This window comes from Electrophorus electricus, chromosome 5 (genome assembly GCF_041902795.1).
Source record: "Electrophorus electricus isolate QZ-2024a chromosome 5, ASM4190279v1, whole genome shotgun sequence".
Classification (NCBI taxonomy): domain Eukaryota; kingdom Metazoa; phylum Chordata; class Actinopteri; order Gymnotiformes; family Gymnotidae; genus Electrophorus; species Electrophorus electricus.
Genome location: NC_137501.1, coordinates 30,057,166 through 30,079,665, shown reverse-complemented (window position 1 = coordinate 30,079,665; position 22,500 = coordinate 30,057,166). Strand labels below are relative to the sequence as shown.

At 47.8% G+C, this 22,500-nt stretch overlaps 1 protein-coding gene across 6 annotated transcripts in view; it reads right to left on the bottom strand.

Annotated features, from left to right (window-relative positions):
• The window catches only part of ctnna2 (catenin (cadherin-associated protein), alpha 2), a 300,745-nt gene that overhangs the window by 244,430 nt on the left and 33,815 nt on the right, over nt 1-22,500 (bottom strand). For all 6 annotated transcript variants that reach the window (XM_081714771.1, XM_035529730.2, XM_035529729.2 and 3 more), the window contains exons 3-6: nt 9,978-10,173; nt 2,833-2,999; nt 1,200-1,319; nt 823-1,089 (exon numbers count right to left, since the gene is read on the bottom strand). In XM_081714771.1, the coding sequence (XP_081570897.1) occupies nt 823-1,089; nt 1,200-1,319; nt 2,833-2,999; nt 9,978-10,173 (750 nt within the window). The remainder of the gene's footprint in view (nt 1-822; nt 1,090-1,199; nt 1,320-2,832; nt 3,000-9,977; nt 10,174-22,500) is intronic.

Below are 22,500 nucleotides of genomic sequence, written 5' to 3'. Positions count from 1 at the left end.
CGTGTCTGTGAATGAAGACTATCGGGCAAGGAGACATTCATTTCAGTTTCGTTCCACGACTGGACAGAATCTGGAGTGTCGTGCCGCGCTCCACTAATGATGCATCCTAGACTGTCGAAGAGGAATGTCTTTTTAAATCAAAAGTGCTCATAGGTTGCGTTTAAATTCAACCCAGAGTCAAGTTCCATTGCGGCCACTAGATGGCAGTGTCTCCACGCCACAGGAAGCGCTCCGTAGCATCCACTCGGAGCGCACCTGTCGTCGGGATCAAACTGCCAGCAAGCGTGACGGCAGCATGAGAGACGAAGGGAGGGGACGTTCGACGTTCGTCGTCGGTTCTGGGAGCAGCTAATAAGATGATGACCTCATGCACACGCGCTCCACGAGAGGTTAACGAGACGACGACAGCGTGCGGCTCGGGGCTGATAAACACAGATTCTGATGCAAACGCATGTTGGGAGCGGCGCGCAGACACAGACGGAGACCAGACCCATCGTACGCGTTTGAGCGTGAGGATCGAGGATTAAAACCAGGGAAGGAAGCGAGTTCTTTCCTTCCGGACGGGAGGAAGATCGATGTTTGTTTACCGTGGAGAAGAGCCGGCCTTTACAGCTGTTATGATGAGTGATGGACCGACATGACCGAAACTTCCAGAAAGATCTCTGCAGTGTGGCCCAACTAAAACGTAAACCTGACGCAGACGAGTGTAATAAGAAAAAGAGATCAAATGTGCGACACAAACGCTAGAAGTCAAGGACCTGGCACAAGGTGTCAGGGCCGCGTGAAACGAGGGGCGGGGCTCGAGCGCTGCGGCGGACTCACGTCGAACTCGTTGAGCGCGGCGGCCAGCTCGCCGATGCCGGCGTGACCGTGCTTCTCCTCGGTGGGGGACGAGGCTTGGGCTGCGCCTGAGATACCGCCGATGGCCTCCTGCACCTGCTTGAAGACGTAGTCGCGGTTGGCGCGCGTCGCCGCCACGTCTGGGTGGCGCAGGAAGGCTTGCGAGGCCGTGTAGAGCATGGTGGCGTTCTTCTTCAGCGCGCCGCGCGCCGCTGCCATCTCGTCACGGCACTGCGGGTCCTTCAGCTCCTGCACAAACACACGCGCACACGCCGAGTCGTCAGACAGGCACAGACGTGAGGGTCAGGGGGCGAGTTCGTTGATCGTGGCCAGTGGAGGTGACGTGAGAGTTTTCTCACTTGCTGCCTTCGAGCTGCCACGTAGTTGAGCTTCACCATCTCCTTCCCAAACTCCTTAAAACAACTGGCCAGGTCCTGCTCGTTAGTCGCGTTCTTCACGGCCTCGAGGGCTTCCTCCACCTAACACACACACACACACACACACACACACACACACACACACAAAAAAAAAAAACACAGTCCAGCCCGTCTGTCAACAATAACAATAAAAGCAGAAACGCGTCGTCTCTAAATAATGATGTTTGCTGCGTTCAGACGGTTTGAACTGTACCGGCCCAGGGACACCTTAAACTTTGTTTGGAAAGAGCTGCAGGCTTGCAAACACAGTTCACGCTGACCTCGGCACGCCGCACGTGCCGTAAGGGGCATGTGAAGAAGCTTGCTGTCTGCGCTGACAGAGAAACTCGCACAGTCAAAGGAGCTGCAGGTTCAAACGCTCCGACACCGGAACCTGTTGCTCTCTGCAGCGGCCCCCTCGTGTGTTTCCCCGTCTGCGCAGTGGAGCTCACCATCTAGCACTTGGGTTTCGTTTTTCCTTCTCGCCCTGTCATGCGTGTTGACGCGCGTGTGTGTGTGCCGTCGCACTCTCCCCATGCGTTGCCACATCGTCAGCCCTGACCCTGACCTGGAAATGTTCCTCCGTGTGGGATGTTTACCGCGTTGACGCACGCCTTTGTGCGACCATGTTTGTTCACTGTTGCTTTTGTTATTTAATTCAATGCCTTTTGTGTTTTTAGGGACTCGCTTTTGTGTGTGTGTGTGTGTGTGTGTGTGTGTCACAGTTGCCACGGTAATGATCAGGTAGAGATCTGCAGGACAGGGTCAGAACTGTTAGAGGGACTGAGTGAGAAGTTCAGACTGAGTCTGGGACGAGTGAATGGGGCTTTTACGCAACTACTCATCCCTTCAGACATGTAGAGAGGTCAAGCACAGAGCACGAGAGCGAGGGGGGGAACAAAGGAAGAAAGGCAGAAGGAGACAATAATAAAGAGTAGGAAGGAGAGAGTGGTGAGAGATCTGGTCAGGAGAGGCTGCGGCATCTCTGAAGTTTGAGGGAGTGGGAGGAGACGAGCTGGACTAGACGGAGAGCATGTCCACTTACACACATGGAAACCATTAATGAATCACAGCTGAGGAGAGGAGAGGAGAGGAGAGGAGGGGGAGGAGAGGGAGGAGGGGAGAGGAGAGGGGAGAGAAGAGAGGAGAGAGGAGGAGCGGAGAGGGGAGGAGAGGGGAGGAGAGGGGAGGAGAGGGGAGAGGAGGGGGGGAGAAGAGAGGAGAGAGGAGGAGAGGAGGGGGAGGAGAGGGGAGGAGAGGGGAGGAGAGGGGAGGAGAGGGGAGAGAGGAGGAGAGGAGGGGGAGGAGAGGGGAGGAGAGGGGAGGAGAGGGAGAGGAGAGGGGAGAGAAGAGAGGAGAGAGGAGGAGAGGAGGGGAGGAGAGGGGAGGAGAGGGGAGAGAGGAGGAGAGGAGGGGGAGGGGAGGAGAGGAGAGGGGAGGAGAGGGGAGGAGAGGAGGGAGAGGAGAGAGGAGAGGAGGAGAGGACAGGAGAGGAGAGAGAAGAGAGGAGAGAGGAGGAGCGGAGAGGGGAGGAGAGGGGAGGGGAGGCAAGGAGAGGAGAGGGGAGGAGGCTTACAATTTTGAGGTGAGCCAGGAGCCTCATGACGTCGGCCATGTCAGCAAGGATGAGGAGGCGCGTGACGGCGGACAGCAGGGCGCGTGCCGCACGGACCATGGTGCCACGCTTCACCGATGAGCACGGGTCATCGGCAAACTCTGAGGAGGCCACACGCATCGTTTCTCCTGGGGGCGCACACACACACACACACACACACACACACACACACACACACACACACACACACACAATTTATACAAGCAGACACATCCACATAGAGAGAGACACACACACACACACACACACACACACACACACACACACACACACACACACACACACACACACACACAATTTATACAAGCAGACACATCCACATAGAGAGAGACACACACACACACACACACACACACAATTTATACAAGCAGACACATCCACATAGAGAGAGACACACACACACACACACACACACACACACACAATTTATACAAGCAGACACATCCACATGGAGAGACACACACACACACACACACACACACACACACAGAATAATAATAATTAAAAAAAACACTTAAAGGATCATTAAAGGATCCACTGACACCATTCATGCTAATCAGTGCACCTTCTAAACATGGAAGAAAATTTGAAATATTGTAACACTGAAATTTGTACTTTTGTACACAATTCTTTCTTCCCAACCATTTCAAAGTACAAAGTCATGGTTTGATCTGCAAAAAAACCTGTAATTTTCCCTCTGGGAAAGAAACCCCTGCGTTTCTCTGCCTTCAAAAACACGCCAGCAGTGCCTCCGTACATGACAGCGCAATATCATAAAACTGAAATGTTTTCAAGCAGTATAACTTCCTAGAGTTTTAATTAGAGTGAAATGCAAACATGAGAGAATGAGAGGCCCTCTGTGGTGCAGAACACACACACACACGCACACACACACGCACACACACACACACACACATACACACGCACACACACACACACACGCACAATTTTTTATGCATGTACTTCTAGCAGGGGCGCGTCACCTTGGCAACACCCCTTCTAAGGCATGTCAGTCACACAACAGGAAGAAACTGGGCGCGTCACTGGCCCGCGGGGCTGAGCTAGGGGTATGCTCCAGAATTTTCCAGTCGGAGCAATCAGACTGGGCTCAAAGATGCCAGCAGTCTGGGCTTGGAGAAACTGGCTGTGGTTTAACCAAATGTTTACAGCCCACTGAGAGTCATGGTGCCACACGAAATCAGATTAAACCACCAAAAACCCGACCCCTTCCAAACACACACTGCAGCGGATCACACACCCAGTCGTCTTCACCGAATTCTCCTTAAGGTGAGTGACTGTAAGCCCTCTGTCAATCATCACCTCTAACAGAGCCTGATCTGGGATCAGGGCAATACAAAGGTCCCAGACAGCACTATGGAACTGTCCTTAAATTAATGTGCCCGTAAGACCTACGCAAAGCCCTGATCGGATTAAAGTGGTTATCCAAATAACCAGTCCGCACAGGAAAGTTAAAGTTGCATGCAAGAAAAACGAGACAAAACCTTGATAACACCACAAGACGCCCACGCCGATCTACTACCATGATGTCCTAATGATCGCATCCTTCAAATGAAACAGCATGCTTTGTCCGTTTTACCTCATGTATATGCAGCTTCGGGCATTTCTACCTACGGTTGTAAATTACAGGAGAGAATCGATCCAAGCAGGTCGATGAAGCACCTGCAAGGCAATTTACCCAGCCTAGAAGGCTTGACGAGACGCGAGACCGTGTGTCCGTTAATATGACTGCAGGGCAGGCGTTAATATATTGCGTGTTTCATTTCTGGAGACGTGAGAAGAAAAAGACCAGCAGGAAAGAAATGACTGGGATGTTGAGTGCAGAATATTTAAACTACGTGCTGAAGGTACCCAAGCCTTGTCCGGCTGTGCCAGTTTGGCTTTAGTTTATGTTCATTTTCTTTAGTTGTTCTTGTGTTTCATCTGTTAACGCTTCTAATCTCGCCATCTCAAATTTCAGTTCACTTTCAGTACTCATTGCTTTGGGATCCATATCTGTTATAGAGACCATTTAGCACACACAAAAAGCTACTATTAAAGATTTATTATTGTGTTTGCACACAATGTCAGTCACTTAGTCTTTAGAAAACTCCCCCACAAAATGCCGGCTAACTACAGCAGCAGTTTTACTGAAATTAGCACTCTTTATTTGGGGTCTTAGAGAGAGAGAGAGTGTGTGTGTGTGTGTGTGTGCGTGCGCGTGTGTGTGTTAGTCAGGAAATGTCAGACACTTCCTCCTTCCATCAGAGAAGACTGATTAAAAGTTCTCCTTTTCTCTCTTATTAAATTCTCTCTTTCTCCGTTAAATTATTTTTCTCTATAAAATTCAGTTTTTCCCTATTACAATCTCTACTTCTCTCTATTCTTTTTTCTTATCTCATCTCCACCGATCGTCATCGTTCCCACAGTCGGAGGGGCTGTTTTCTGAGCCATCTGAGCGGTGTGCTTCACGGCAATCAGAATAAACACATGCACACTGGAGTCCTGCGTGCACCTTCCTCTGCAGTGGACAAGAGAGTGAAACACACGTGGGCCACACAGCAGGACTGCTAATTACCCCTCCCCCCAACACACACACACACACACACACACACACACACACACACACTCACACACTCCTTCTGCTCTTCTGAATGGAATCAGAAGTGAACAGATTTCCCACCCATGTCCAGGCCCGGACCCAATCCCAAGGTCCGCCGACCAGAGACAAACAGGAAGCTAGAAGAAGCCTAATCGTGTATGCTCTGGTGAGATCAGCATCATTTCCTGTACACTAGGAAAGGTCATGTTCTTCCTAAACACAGAGAGGGAGACATGTAAATGTCAACACAAAACATCCACGCTGCTCTGAGCTGAATGTCAATCAAGCATTCTATAGCCATTATAAAATTTTCAGCTGGCCGTCAAATAAATCTTTTTACTTCATAAAGAAAAGGCAGTTTGTTTTCCAGTACATAAAAATTTGACTGCATTATTACTGGTTATTAACATAACACAAACAGGCCTCCTGGTTCACTTAAGTAGTAAACTGTGGTTGGAAAAGAGAATAATTGTTATTATCAACTCCAGATTAGGCCAGGGAATAGCTAAATTAACAAATGATCAGCCATCCAATTACCACTCAAGATAGCTGATGGGGAAATGACTTGTCATTAAACTGAAATGCCATTTCGCTGAAAGCATGCCACTACTAAACAGAGTTGTGTGACAAAGCCAGACATAACTGCTAATGTGGCCGCCTCCACCTGGATGTGTAGCTGCCAGTGTATGATTAAGGGCTTGTTGGTTTTTGCGGGTCGGTTCGGGTTTTAATGAATGTAGCCATAACTTTGTTTTCCAGTGCACAGGCTCAATTTGTGAATTAGTCAGTGCTTTAAGTACATCATTTATCTTATACGACAAAACCAAACCAAAACAAACAATAGGCCGTCATAAGAGGGAGTATATGTGTCCTCATTCTGTAGTAGGCAAAAGGTCCAGCCTCAACCAAAGTCTGAAATGTTGGCACAGTATGGAGAGCTGTTTGTTTGTGTGTGTGTGTGTGTGAGAGAGAGAGAGAGAGAGAGAGAGAGAGAGAGAGAGAGAGAGAGAGAGAGAGAGAGAGAGAGAGAGAGAGAGAACAGAGAGAGAGAGAGACAGAGACAGAGAGAGAGAGAGACAGAGAGAGAGAGAGAGAGGGAGAGACAGAGAGAAAGAGAGAGAGACAGAGAGAGAGAGAGACAGAGAGAGAGAGAGAGAGAGAGAGAGAGAGAGAGAGAGAGAGAGAGAGAGAGAGAGGGAGAGACAATAAGTCAGTAAGACCAAGTTGATGATATGGCAGAGACAACAATGTCCTGACTCAACAACTCTTCCCAATACACACACACACACACACTCACACACACACACACACACACACTCACACACACTCACTCACACACTCACACACACACTCACTCACACACTCACTCACACACTCACACACACACTCACACACACTCACACTCACACACACACTCACTCACACACTCACTCACACACACACTCACTCACACACTCACTCACACACTCACACTCACACACACACACACACACACACACACACACACACACAACACTCACACACACACTCACACACACTCACACTCACACACACACTCACTCACACACTCACTCACACACACACTCACTCACACACTCACTCACACACTCACACTCACACACACACACACACACACACACCCTCACCCTTTTCTCCTCCTTCTTTCCTCTACTTAAGCATGACTGCCATTATTGGAGTCAACTGATCCACTACGCTGATGGAGCAGGAGTGTCTGTATCTGCCTGGCTGCTCCGGTCTGCGAAACACAAACACAGAAGCTCCGCTATCGTCTCACAGCCTGTTTTCAACGACGCCTTCGTTACGCGCTTATTCGCTCTCCCACCGTCGAGCGGCTAATGAGAAAAAAATGAGAAACAGCGGTGCGGTGACGACAGATGCCAAAAAAGGCAATGCTGTAGGGAGGAGGGCCGCTAGTTGGGATGTGCCCCGCTGACGGTGCTCAAACCCAGACCTCACACCCTGGTCGACTCTGGGCTTTAGAAGGATGTGCCAGAGTGTGTCGAGTAGCTGCTCTCAGCTCTGGGAAGGTTAATGACACAAGAGTGGAAGCACCTGGACCTTTCTCATGCATTCCTGAAGCAGCAGTATTCCCGTGTTCCTGTATTCCTTGGACTAATGCTATACTGGAGGCAGAAACCAGTGCAATGTGAAACTCTTAGATGCTGGTGATTGCCTGGACATAGAGTATGACGGTGTAATAACCTCCACCCCACCCTCGGACAACCACCCACGCCCCACTGTGCAGGCAGTAGAGTTGGCTGCTGTTTTGCCCCTGTTGGGCCCGGAGTAAGACCCTGAACCCTCAGTTGCTCAACTTGTACTCAGTCATAATTGTAAGTCGCTTTGGATAAAAGCGTCAGCTAAAGGATAAAATGAAAGCCTTCCTCAACCTGCTGTCTCAAACAAGCCTCAGGGGCGGGTGCTTGGCGGGGGGGGGATCATTGCCAGCATTTCGAGTCTGAGCAGGTCTGCGGAGCACATTACACCCTCCCCAGCTCTGGTCTCTAGTGAAGAGATTAAAGCGCTGGTTGCTTTTCCGATTAAATTCTCATCATGCTAAAAAGAACAAAGCAGACGTAATGGCACAAGGACCTGGGTGAGTCATTACTCAGCTCCTCCCGTGCACGTACCGCCCAGCCCAGTCCGGAATCAGGTCATCGCAGGAGACACTGTTAACACTGTGGGTACGGCAGACGGCCCGAACTACTGACGTAGGGCCGTGTTCCACTAAAGTTCAATTTATTCAGGTGCTTAATGGGTTCAATAATCAGACCTAGGTGTGTTGAGAGTGGTCAGGCATCCATCTGGGGACCATTATGAAATTAATAAGAGAGTTAGACTCATTAGAACAGAAGGGAGGTAAGCAAATGAGAAATAGTGAGAGAGAGAGAGAGAGAGAGAGAGAGAGGACCCAGATCCAGGACCAAATACAGAAATAAGAAAATTGGAGACATGAACAGACCCAGGGCGGGTCCCTGTAGATCTCTCGACTAATCGTACACACAGCCAAAATTGCCGCAGCTATACCAAAGCACAAATGGCTCTCGAGACTTCTGATGCGTGGAACTACATACACTGCTAAATGATCGACCATGATGGACTACTACAATGGCCAAGTAGACTCATTAAATAAGATGGGCTAAGCTAGTTGATTAAAGAAGATTTACTAAAGCTTATTCCAACAAACAATACCTCTAAAACACTTTCATTTTTATTCTAACTATCAGTTGGTTAATAATGTTAAAATCTCTCATCTCATGTGTCCACAGCGGAATAATCCAGTTTCAGTGTGTCTGAGTGAAGATGAACTTGGGGAGGAAAAGTAACAGTGTGGGCATAATTTAGCCGAACAAACACTCACAAGTGCTCTAGGAAAGAACATATGAGCGAGAGAGACAGGCAAAGAGAGAGGGAGAATGAGAGCAAACAATGTAGACAGAGTGTGTAAGAGTGGCAGAGCAGGAGCCGAACAGAGGGAAAGAAAGAAAACAAAAAGAAAGAAAACAGAAAACGTACAAGACCAGAGAAGAGAAGACCAGAGAAGAGAAGACCAGAGAAGAGAAGAGAAGACCAGAGAAGAGAAGAGAAGAGAAGAGAAGACCAGAGAAGAGAAGACCAGAGAAGAGAAGAGAAGACCAGAGAAGAGAAGACCAGAGAAGAGAAGAGAAGAGAAGAGAAGAGAAGAGAAGACCAGAGAAGAGAAGACCAGAGAAGAGACGAGAAGACCAGAGAAGAGAAGAGAAGAGAAGACCAGAGAAGAGAAGAGAAGACCAGAGAAGAGAAGAGAAGATCAAAGAGAAGAGAAGAGAAGACCAGAGAAGAGAAGAGAAGACCAGAGAAGAGAAGAGAAGAACTGAAAGTAAGTAAGTAAGAGGCTGACTGCCCCAGAGAGACCCACCGTGCTTCTCTACATCAATGGCTGGACTATTCCACAGGACATTTCTGAAGAATGGCACAGAAACATGTTCAAGGACTAAGAGCTCACACGAACAGCTGAGAAATGACAATTTCTCAGTGGGCTACCTTCTCAAGAGGCCCCAGCGGAACAGTAATTCCAGACATAACTTTTTTTCACGCGGGTTCACCCTCAAACCTAGTCTTAGCTGTAATTCTGTTATATATCACCACAGTTTGCTTTTTTGTGCGTGTGTATCCTTGAGCGCTTGGATGAAGTCAGGTGGTCTTGACTCAAACTGCGTAAACTGCAGCCGACCGTATTATGACACATGGACGTTCCCTCCCAGTTCTGAAAAGGACTGGCAAAGACTCCCAGTCTGCAGGAGAGTTTATTTCTGACTCACTTTCTCAAAGTACCTCCTCTACGTTTAAAGGAGGAAATGAAAAGAAGGCATGTTGGCTAACGCCCTGGCCACCAAAGACCTCACAAGAAGACCTTCTGCTCATCACAAAGTAGATACATGACTGCCAAAGTGCTTTGGGGGCAGGGTTTTTGGACACACAAGGGACGGGTTTTGGAATATCTCACCTTGCTTGCGGACCTCGTCCACGGCGGTGACCAGCTCGTCCTTCAGGTCCTGGCTGTCCTTAGCGATCTGCTCCCCCTTTTCCAGAAAGTTCTGCGTGGCCTGCTCCACAGACATGGCCAGCACGTGGGCTTTCTTTGAGCGGCCTTTCTTCTTACTGGATGGCCCTTTGTTGCTGGTGTTCACCAGGGTGGTCACCTGCAAAGAGGCGGAGTCAGGTTAGTGGGCCGAGTTAGGCCGCAAAGCCCATCATTGGTCAAGCGACTGTAGGACTTTTCTGGGGCTGAAATAAAATGACTCCCTTCTTTAAAACGATGCAGATGGATTTCTGGTCACATGCAGGAGAGGGGGTAGCATATCCAAGCGCTCGCTCATTTGTATTGCATTACAAAGTACATGCTGCGGGTTCTTTTGAATTTCACGGCCGGTCTCTCCTAGACAAAGCCCCTCTTCCTCCGTGAGGAGCGGGAGGAAGGTGACGTCACAGGGCTCGCACCTGTGCCGAGCAAGATGCAGGACCACCAGGAACATCAGAGCATTCCCTCATAGGGCAGATCAAACAGATTTTAACAGATGAATGCCTGTTAAAGTGAAGAAAATCACCATGATTTTCAGGTACCGGTGTTTATATAATGACTGATTTATAAATAAATAAATAAATGTTCACTGTGCTATGTGTAACTGTTCCACTGTAGCTTAAGTCTGGACTCTGTCCCTCTTATCTTTAGGTGATGTGTTATAGGTTTAAACAGTTATGTTACAGAGCTTCCTTAAGGGCTGGGCTGAGATGTTCACCACCGCTATCAGGTGGCGGGGGGGTGTTCTTACCCTTCAGCCCTGACACTAACCCTAACCCACACACATCAACAGTGCTGTTATGCAGCAGTAGCACATCTAAACTGAAAAAACATGCAACGTGCAGACAATTTCTGTAAACCTTCAGGGTTTGAATAAAGCCGATGCGCGACCACAGGCCTTGAGGCCTGGCTTTAGGTAGCCACCTTTAGGTCATAGCACGCTCTTCTCTCAGGGGTTAAACTCAATTATGTCACTACAATGAGGAAAACATACAGCAGACAAACCGCCGCCTCTATATTCTGAAAGCGTACCCCGGAGCAGAGCCATAAGTCCTAAAGCAGGACTTGGCCCTTCAGTGTAGCCGAACTGAACGAGCACGGGTGGAAAATTATACGACTGAGCCGTGCAAAACTTTCAAGTCATTTTGGTGACAGTCAGAAGCAGAACAAAGTGGATTTCCATGCAGTCGGCTTATGGAAAGCTTGGGGAAATTCCTGCTTTGGTTCCTTGAGAACGAGGTCTGAAAAAATCCATAGTATCAACAAAAATAAAATCCCCAGACTCTGGACTATTTGGAATTTCTGGTTATAGGTACTGACAGCAATAATGGAGAAGGTCAGGCTTGATAGAGGCTACGCAAGAAAGGGTCGCCTTGTGTGGAACAGACGCTATGCACCAAAACTCTGGAGTTGTGCAAAGGTCTGGACATCCTTATTCAAACTGAGTTACCAACATGTGCAAGCAGTAATTGGGTAAGGAACGTGACAAGAATTCAATGAAGACATGACTAAGACATTTATCCCAGACCAAGAATTATCATGTGGAAAAATTGGGGATCAGACGCACAATGGAAAATAAGCCCACAGCATTAGTCAGTGCTACCGTCACGTGCATTACTTTAGGGAGGCGATTTAACGTTGCCACGCAGGACAAACACGTTAAACCTGACCTTGTGCTAAGCAAGATCAAGATTCTCAGGAAGAGTTGACAACATTTACATAAGATACATCAGTAACGATCATTAATTCAACCTTCTGCCGACAAATGCAGAGAATGGAGCATAAATGAACAAAAATCTGAATGTGCCTGTTTACAGCGCTGTCAAAGACCATCACAAAGTCAAACACGGTGACACTCACTGGAGCAAATACGACCAGTTACGGAGTTACAGAGATGTTGTCACAAGCATTAGTGAGCTACGTGAAACAAAATTCCATCCAAATTTGTAATATGCACGGTATGCAAAACAGATCTTTACAATTCTCTCTACAGCACAAACATGGAAGTCACGACATTAAGCTGACACCTTTACCCAAAGTGACTTACAACTATAACTGAACACAACATGAGTAACTCAGGGTTAAGGGTCTTGCCCACCTGCAGCAGCCTGGTGGTGATGGGACTTGAACTAGCAACCTTTTGATTACCAATACAGTACCGGAGCTACTCCCCGAGCCCAGCTTTTCCTTTAATGTTGAAATGATTTTAATATTGTAACCTCCACACCGTACAAATAAGCAAATATGCTTATAAAATATGATGAAATATGCAATACAGTCAAATATAGCACAAAGACATTTGAATAGTCAAATAAAATTAAAGCAGATATATTACAACTGTACGATCAAAGTATCAATCCTTCAGGTCAATGACAACAACAACCATAAACAAACCTTGGGAAAAATCTCACCTCTATGATCATTCATATCCATATTGCTATTCTGGAAAAAGAAATAACCCTAGAGACAAATGACGGGTGCCAAAAAGACAAATGAAGCCAAAAAATAATAATTACCATTGCAACTAACACAAAAACAGGACCTCTAAAAACAGGAGCGAAGCCAAGCACAATATCCAGAGCTCAGACTCACATACAGGTCTTTCACAGCACATTTACACGTCATCATAAACCATTATAATTAGCAACCACTTTAAACAGACTTATCAAAGGCAGGCAGCTAAAGTCTATTTGCTCCTTATTCTGAAACTCTACCAGTGGCAGCCTTATCCTCTCTGGCTCTGAGCCCATAGATTTAGCCATTGCCGCAGTGGCTGACACAGTCGGAGTTGGCCACCCTGTACTTCCTCGGTCTCTCTGCTTGGCCAATAGTGGACTACGGAGTTGATTTCTTAAGCGTTGTGGTTCCATTATCGTAAAGGCACGCTAGAAGGCTGTAGGCGCATGAGTCAACCACTGCATCAAAGCAGCTGGACGAACTCAGACGCAGGAATGACACTCGGTCCTTGCCGAACGGTGAGTGGCGTTCAGTTACGCAATGATAACTGCACGCGGGTGAGCTGCAGGGTCAGCCCACTCTTTTAATTAAACCTACGTCTGTATTAAAGTGAGCACCAGCCACCAGTTTCGCCGTCATGACAGCGCTAAGCCGAGATGAACCAAGCACGGTTTACTTCAGACTAAAGCAACAGTGAACCGCCGGCAAGCAGCCGTGGGAACAAGGCAGTGACCGCAAAAGGCAGACCAGCAATGACGTGAGGCTGCGCGGATATTAATTTCTTTGTCTTCTTTGTTAATTTCCTTTCATCTTTTCACTCGCTATTTTTTTTTTTCGCTCTTTTCTAAGGGCAATTATGCCAGAGGGCAACCTGGAATAGATCTGCTGTCATCGTTTTTTCTTTGCGCTTTTCATTTTCTGTTGTTTCTGTACTCCTCAGCAGATTAAGAAGCACAAAAAAATATCCCAATTGATTAAAATGTCTTTTCTTCTGGCCAATTAAAAACCCAGACTGGAGACAGTAGAGTCCACGGCTGCCAGAAACCGCAGGTTAATTGCATTTCTTGACCATAACTGGCTTTCAGACGCGTTCAACCTGTCGATATGTACAGTCGGCCGTTTCCACGGGAGGCTTCACTTCGTGACGTTCACGACTTTTTTTGGCACATGACAAAGGATACTCTGAAGTCCCGCGGCAGTGCTGGGCGGCGGGACTGCCTCGTCCGTGAGGAGGACTCCACAGAAAACTCACTAAGCCATCCGCTTACACTGATAAGAACACATCTAAAAAAAATGCCCTTCAAACTAAACTCCTTTCTCCTTCACAGTGCCTGTGCTGCTGTCTCGCCTCTCACGGTCCGTCTGCGGCTTCTCCTTTATCGTCTCCGCAGGGAAACGGAATGGCGGACCCCCGGCGAGTTTACGACGTAGACGACGCACGAAGTGTTCGGTGCCTCATTCCATCTGCACGCCGTAAGACTGCTCCCCTCACAGCAGGCTGCGAGATTAGAAGCGCCTGCCTTCCTGGGTTTAACCCAAAACTAAACCTCCGGCACCTTTGGCAAGCAATTCTTATTAATCTGTACTGTAATACCACAGAAGATAGACATATTAAGCATTTAAGGAGGTAGACACAACATGCTTTGAATGCTAGATTAACGAATGACTTGAGAAAAGGTCCCACGTAGCCCACGGCTGGCAGGGTGAAACAGCCTTTGGCAGGTTTTCCTAGACCACTTAGTGCCAGAATGGGCTCCAAGCTGTGGAGAAGCACAGTGTCTGTACTGGAGGTCTCCGCGAGAACCCGGTACACTGCAAAAAAAAAACACCCAAAAAAACCAACAACAACAAAAAAACAGGCCTTCGGCTACCAGCCAATACCACCACATTTATTCAACACACCGGCGGAATCCAGAGCGCAGAACTAATCTCAGCACGGAGGGAAAAGGGCAGAGAGAGAGAGGATGAGGGGACAAGAAAGGAGGGAGGGGGAGGTCAGAGGTACCACCCTACACTCTGCCCTCCTCCCACGGCAGATATCCGTCCCATGGCATTGTGGGATGCTTTAACCGCGTGTGAGAGAGGGAGGGGAAACGTAAGGGGCGACAGAACACAAACAAGCCCCAAGACGCAAAACAGAAGAAAAATAGGAGAAAGTAGATAAAGGTCAATGAAGTGCATTTAACTGCAGCTAGTTTCTAAATGTGAAAGTGTACGACCATAAATCTACTGTAGTCTGACTGTGTGTGTGTGTGTGTGTGTCTGCCCTGTGTGCAGGGCTAAAGTAATTTCATTCATCACTCACACAAGTGGGTGCTGGGTTTGCAGAGAGACCTCACACGCAGATCACGTCATCCCTGCCCTGATGGTACTATAAAGACAGTGGGGCTCTGATGTTCTCTTGGCTTCAGTGGGACAGTCACTAATAGCACTGATTCTCAGCGGAAGATGGACAAAAAAAAAGGCCCCCAGGCTTTGTCTGGTCCTTAGGTGCAGTCCCAAAGCAACATTACATTTGCAGTGGCAATCGGTGCACACACTGTAATTCATTTTTTGGCAAAAACGTATCCCTAGCAATTCACTACATGCCAGCTCTCTCTCTGTCTCTCTCTCTCTCTCTCTCTCTCTCTCTCTCTCTCTCTCTCTCTCTCTCTCTCTCTCTCTCTCTCTCTCTCTCTCTCTCTCTCTCTCTCTCTCTCCCACCGATTTTCAAATAAGACCGGTTCAAATACTGACATTTTTGGCCTCTGTCAACAGCAACAAATAATAATATACCAACACGTTTGACAACAGACTTGAAACGCTTCCTGATATTATTGTTACAGCGTATCCATACATTCCAACAGCGTCAGGGGCTGTTGGCAATTAACAGGCAGCGACTGTAAGTTGTCACGCGGCTACGTGGCAGGAGAGTCTGTCCTGGCAGCAGGAAAAAGGACAGCGTGAAAGGAGGAGGCAGGGAGGCAGGGAGGCAGGGAGGGAAAGCCCTCGGGGAAGAGTGAGTGAGGAGACAGAGGGCCGGAGACGAGGGCCCGCACGCCCGCACCAAGGCATCACCAGCGCTCAATTCAAAGGGGAATATCTTCCCGGCAGCACAGCGGAGGTGGAATGTGACAGTTCGGAGCGAGGCTGACGAGGAGTGTGCAGGACTTAGTCAGAGAGGCTTCGGCCTGCCTGCATGAGAAGCCAGCCAAACATAGCCGCGCGTCAGCAGCAGAGCCGTGCGAGGTCCCGGCGACGGCTGTGAGCGGAGCGGGAGGGCTGCGGTTTGCATCAAAAGGCGGCTGGCTGGTAGATCCAGATAGCCTGGCTAGGGCGATGCTAATTTGAAGCAAAGCCAACTTCACGCTCTTCGGTCCCGCCTGTGTGTCACCGGATTAGACAGAGAACTGGAATGATTCTTTGGTCTGATGCACAACACGTCACTCCCAGTATCATAACGGGAACACAAGCAGCCTTGGTTCCCATCAGACCCGCCCCAGACACGGCTTTAAATACCACAAAAACTACAGAGACCAGCAGCAGTAAAAGACATATTTGCTGTCTGTATGTTTTACAGGGTTATTGTAAAACGCTATTAAAATGTTAGTGTTGATGCTACTTGCTGGCTGCAAAAATCACTTTTGGCAGTGCAAGCAACAAGATGCGATAAAACTGCCAGTGGGATATTAACAGCATGCATGTGCTAAGTGACCGTAACCTGCGAATGGGACGTAGTAAAGCCCCGGGCCGTTGCGGACGTCCTGCTAGACTAATGTTGTGGTCCTCTCGTCGGCCTGTGCTTGGCCACGGAACAATAACACTGGGCTCGCGTGATCCGTTCTGCACAATGGCCAGCACAGCACATTTAGACGTGTGGGCGTTATCCACAAGCATTGCAGGTGGCGCGTCACTTGGGCCGCATGGTTAATTTAAGGCCCAGTGCTGCTAATGAGAAATCCAAGCGGTAGTAGACACCAATTAGCGTGACGTAATTTGCATGTAAATTTGATTTTGCGTCATTGGCTCCTTGGGGTGAAGTGGAAGCCTGATAGGATGACTCAGTCAGGAGCAGCTAATCTCACCGTGATTCTCACAGTGACCTACGGCCTGCATACTGTAACTGTGTGTGTGTGTGTGTGTGTGTGTGCGCACGGGTGCGTAACTCTGTCTCATGCATAGTGTATGAGGATGTTTCTGCACATAGGTAAACATTATGCAAAGGATTTTGGGGGGAGAAAGAGAGAGGGAGAGAGAGAGAGGAAGGGAGAGGGAGTGAGAGAGAGATGGAGAGATGGAGAGAGAAAGCAAGAGAGGGAGAGAGAGAGAAGGAAAGAGAGGGAGAGAGAGAGAGAGGGAGGGAGAGAGAGAGATGGAGAGAAAAAGCAAGAGAGGGAGAGAGAAAGAGGGAGGGAGAGAGAGAGAGAGAGAGAGAGAGAGAGAGAGAAAGAGAGTGAGAGAGAGAAATGGAGAGATGAAGAGAGAAAGCAAGAGAGGGAGCGAGAGGGAGAGAGAGAGAGGAAGAGAAAGAGAGGGAGAGAGAGAGAGGGAGAGAGAGAGATGGAGAGATGGAGAGAGAAAGCAAGAGAGGGAGAGAGAGAGGGAGAGAGAGAGAGATGTTTTCTTATTCTCTTATTATCTTATCAGCAGAGCCTCGTCAGTCCTTTCCTGACTCACCGGTTCAAGCTCGTGAATCCATTCTGCATGCAGTGATAAAAGTCACATCCTATACTCTCAGAAGGCCTACAAAGGAATGCCAAGGCCCCGCCCACCCCGCCCCCAGACACCAGACACGCCTCTCCACGCTGCGCAGTAGCAGCCCAAGGTCAAGGTCACCGTGTCCATCCAAACACAGAGGAACGATGCCATGTTCACATCCTCAGGATGGCCTGGCCCGCTTGGACACGAGTCTCAATGCACCACGCCACCTTCGGACGGTGCTAGAGGAAGGAGGTTGGGGCACGCAGGCAGACAGAAGCAGCCAAGCTCGGAGAGACACTCGAGCCGTGAGGCGCACGGCGTGAGAACAGGAAACAATTTTTAAAAACATGGCAGCGTGAGGGTAAAACGGCGGGGAGAAGGGGCAGCTGGTTAATGCGTGTGTACTGCAGCTTAGAACCCGCACATCTGGGGTTGTGTGTGTGAAAGAGCTACACATTGCTTCTTGCCCCACATGTTGCCTGGGGGACCTCGCTCCAGCCTGAACACACCCAGCAGAGGCACATGCAGATCCACCCAATTTTTGTGTGTTTTTGTTTTTATTTTTGTATTTGTTTTATTTTCTTACTTTTTGTTTTTTGTTTTTTTCCCAGAAAGCAGCGTTACAGAACAGCAGCTGTATAACACAAACGAGCACAAGCCGATGGCGGGTGTGGGAGGAAGAAACTCCCCAAGGTGTCATGAAGCTCCAGAAAAGCACCGTTTGCCTCTCACCAGACGGGGACGTGGACGTCACGCTCACATGCTCGGGTCGTGCGGACTGCAAGACAATGGTCCAGACTGCACGGAACATAACCAGACGTACGAGGATGCTCCAAGAGCTCGGAACAAAGGGGATGGGATTATCCGTAGCGTAACCGCCTGAAGTTCCCTTCAATTCCACGGTCAATGCCCCGTTCGACCCATAGCTGCCGCAGCGGTGAACGTGCGGCTGTTCCTGAGGGAAAGCGTGTCGCAGAGGCCGGGAAATTTCAGAAGCCTGGCCATCTTTGGACAACACGCGTGGTAACATCAAAACAGGCAAGAACGCGACAGAAAGCTACATGAACGTGCGTCTGCAAGGAGACAGAAAATCGACTTAAATTAGCTTGGTTGGGCAGCGGGGAACTTAACTAAAATCAGAAAACACAAACAGCACTATGCACTATTAGCCCGAGACAAGACCTGCCCCCAGCCCAAAACAAATAAACAGCAATAAATAATCTGACTTGATGGGGACAGAAGGTGGCACTGATACAGGCATACCGCGTCTGTTGATGGTCTGTTCGTGGAGGTTAATGATTATGAAAACGTTGTGCTTTTGACTACACGCTTCAGCCCTGATCACGTTGAACTGGAGGGTAGCTGAGCATACGGCAGACGCATTAGCGGTGCGGTCTGAGGACCACCGAGAGGCCGTCGGAGGCCACGCCAGGTAACAAACACAAGGGGCCAGGAACTGTGTAGATGGCAAAAAAAAGGTTTGGCTTCCAATTTTCCCATCGCACTCGTAAAGTGCCAGCAAAAATCTCTTGTCAGAGAAGCCACTGCTTGAAATAAAAAGCACGATGTGTAACCAGATGCAATGAGTTTATCTTGGGCAAACACCAAAGCAAAAAAAGCTAAATAAATATAGAGGCAATTAGTAACAAGTAATAATTTAAGGAAGAGTCTTGTGTAAACATACATACAAACACACAAATCCTAATGCTAAATGCTAAAGCTAATAAGCGGTTGTCTGTTGTCATTTAGAGTTGACAACCATTAGCAGTCCTTCTGTGGAAAATGATGAAACCGTAGAGTAACACATTCTGAAACAATTAGAAGACATGGGGAACGTGTGTTGTTTAAAGACTACAGACGTGAGATTGTCGTGTTTGGGATGCCGGCCGCAGGACGTACACCCACTTTGCACAGTGTTGCCTGTCTCAACTGCTTTATTTCATCAATCTAGTGAGATGCACTGCCTGGCCAAAAAAAAAAAAGGTCACCAGCTGGATTCAACTAAGCAAATAGGTAAGAGCTTCCCATTGGATAATTACTGCATGGGTGATTGTTTCAGCTGGCAACAAGTTATATAACCTTAACTGATGTAGTGAGTGGCTTTTGATTTGTTAAACAGCCATGTCGAGAGACACGTCCTGTGGTCGTGGAAAAGATGTTAATCTGTTTCAGAAGGGTCAAATTATTGGCAAGCAGAGAAAACAACTAAGGAGATTGCTACTAAACTACTAAAATCGGGTTAAGAACTGTCCAACACATTATTAAAATGTGTTGGACATCTTTGAGGAATGAATGTAGTCAGAAAATAATCTTGAATGATTCTGATTGGCGATCACTTCAATCGTACAAAAACAACAGTAGAACTCAGGGATGTGTTTAATAGTGAAAGTAAGAGCATTTCCACACGCACAGTGCGAAGGGAACTCAAGGGATTGGGACTAAACAGCTGTGTAGCCTTAAGAAAACCACTTGTCAGTGAGGCTAACCGGGAAAAACGGCTTCAATTTGCTAGGGAGCATAAAGATTGGACTCAGGAGCAATGGAAGAAGGTCATGTGGGCTGATGAGTCCAGATTTACCCTGTTCAAGAGTGATGGGCGCATCAGGGTAAGAAGAGAGGCAGCTGAAGTGATGCACCCATCATGCCTAGTGCCTACCGTACAAGCCGGTGGGGGCAGTGCTATGATCTGGGGTTGCTGCAGTTGGTCAGGTCTAGGTTCAGCAATGTTATGTGCCCAAAGAATGAGGTCAGCTGACCACCTGAATATACTGAATGATCAGGTTATTCCATCAATGGATTTTTTCTTCCCTGATGGCACGGGCATATTCCAAGATGACAATGCCAGGATTCATCGGGCTCAAATTGTGAGAGTGGTTCAGGGAGCATGAGACGTCATTTTCACACATGGATTGGCCACCACAATGTCCAGACCTGAAACCCATTGAGAATCTTTGGGATGTGCTGGAGAAGACTTGGCACAGTGGTTCAAATCTCCCATCATCAATACAAGATCTTGGGGGAAAAATTAATGCAACTCTGGACAAAAATAAATGTGACATCGCAGAAGCTTGTGGAAATGCCACAGCGAAAGCGTGCCGTAATTAAAGCTAAAGGCGGTCCAACGAAATATTAGAGTGTGCGACCTTTTTTTTGGCCAGGCAGTGCATTTCTAAAGCAGAAAAAACAGAGTTGTGTGTGGGTGGTGATACGATGGAGTGAAGGGCACTAGATGAGCAAACAAAAGTAGAGAAGTGTGTCAGGGAGAAGCAGCCTGAGGCTGAAGGGTGGAGCTGCAGTCTGGCCTCTCTCTCTGTCTCTCACACACACACACACACACTCACACTCACACACACACACTCACACACTCACACACACACTCACACACACTCACACACACACACACACACACACACTCACACACACTCACACACACACACACACACCTTCCAAGATCATCGTTCATGCGTTGCCTTATTTGACGCTTGCTTGCCTCGCCGGTTGCAGGAGTTAACTGGTGACTGGACACACCCCAGAGGAGAAGAGGGGCAGTTACAGACACAAGAACTGAGACGCAAAATGACGCTGCAGAAGGTTCGAGAAAAGCAAACAGACACAGGCAGAGACACAGAAAGAGAGAGAGAAGGAATGAGGGAGAGAGAGAATGATCACGAAGGCCTATATTACCAACGGTTGAGTAGAAGATCTAGAATTAGTGTGTCTGACAGGTACCAAATGAGACAATTGTATTTTCAATTGAAAGCAAAGTGCTTCCACTGGCACCAGAACACACTCAGTCTCTTCCTGCTGACGGGTGTGTGTGAACGAGAGTATCAGAGGGAATGTGTGAGCGAGAGATCCATCGTGAGTGTTTGAACGAGGGATCCAGTGTGAGTGTGTGAACGAGGGATCCAGTGTGAGTGTGCGAACGAGGGTATCAGAGGGAATGTGTGAGCGAGAGATCCATCGTGAGTGTGTGAACGAGGGATCCAGTGTGAGTGTGCGAACGAGGGATCCAGTGTGAGTGTGCAAACGAGGGATCTGACATGCAACATACATGCAATACACAAACCAACACACACACACACACACACACACACACACACACACACACACACACACACACACACACACACAGGTGCAGACATCTGCCCAGCTTCAACCTCTGACACCCAAGGTGGGTGTTTAGGAGGTGACAGGAGATTAGCTTAGCACTACTCTGCTAATGCTACAGCTCCAGTGATGAAGTGAGTGTTGAAGGAGAAGAGAGAGATCAGGCAGTGTTAAGGTTCACTGAACGTTCACCTTCAGAATGACGCCCTCAACGTGTACGCTAACCCAGCCTACAGTAATTACGCCAAGTGAGCTCAGTCCCCAAATGTCTGAAAATTAAATGAGTTTGAAAATATTAAATAGACTAAACAAATCCACTTACATTTACGCCATTTAGCAGACGCTCTTATCCAGAGCGACTTACAAAAGTGCTTTGTCATTTCCATAGAACACATCCTAGTGCAGTACAGCAGGTTAGAGTCCAATATACCAATGAACTAGAATACTGTAGAATACAGGAATGAACGCTGATACCTAGAAGTGCAAATGTTCAAAGAAACTAAATGAGTTCTAAAAGTTAGAAAGTTTCATTTTACAAATATTACAAATAAACTAATTTGATTTGAAATAAAACTAAAAAGTAAACTACTAAACTAATAAAACTAAGTAAACTAAATCAATGGTGGAATAATCGGTCATAATGCTTCAAAAGTGCAAGATCCCCCACCTGCACAAAGAGATCTGTTCTATTTTCAGACTCCCCAACTCTAGTCTGGGGAGGGCTCGGTGCGCCGCGTCCTCTGTGTCTAATGGAAACCGGCGCTCATTTGCAAATTGTGTATTTTCTTCAGTTGACACGACACAGAGAAACATTTATGCAAGTGTAACCTGGTGAGGTTCAGGTCGGAGGTCTGAAGATAAATGTGGATGATGTCCACATGTGATTTAATTAGCAAACACCAAGCCTGTTTCTTTGCTCTTAGTGCGTCCACTCCGTGATGGCTAAAGCTTTATGCAAAGAGGATTATGTTTGAGCTTGAAGCTAAATAATGCAAACGAAGGTTTGAGACATTCATGCAGTATGTGTTTTGAAGCGGTTCTGCTTCAGAAGTTGAAAAGTGTAACATGACAAGTTGGAGAGTTTTTTTTTTTTTTGAAGACAGAGAGAGACAGGATTTTAATGCTGGCAAAATGCAGCATATCAATAAGAAATAAAAAAAAAATACAGCAGACATCAGAAAGAGCAACTTTTTTTTTTTTT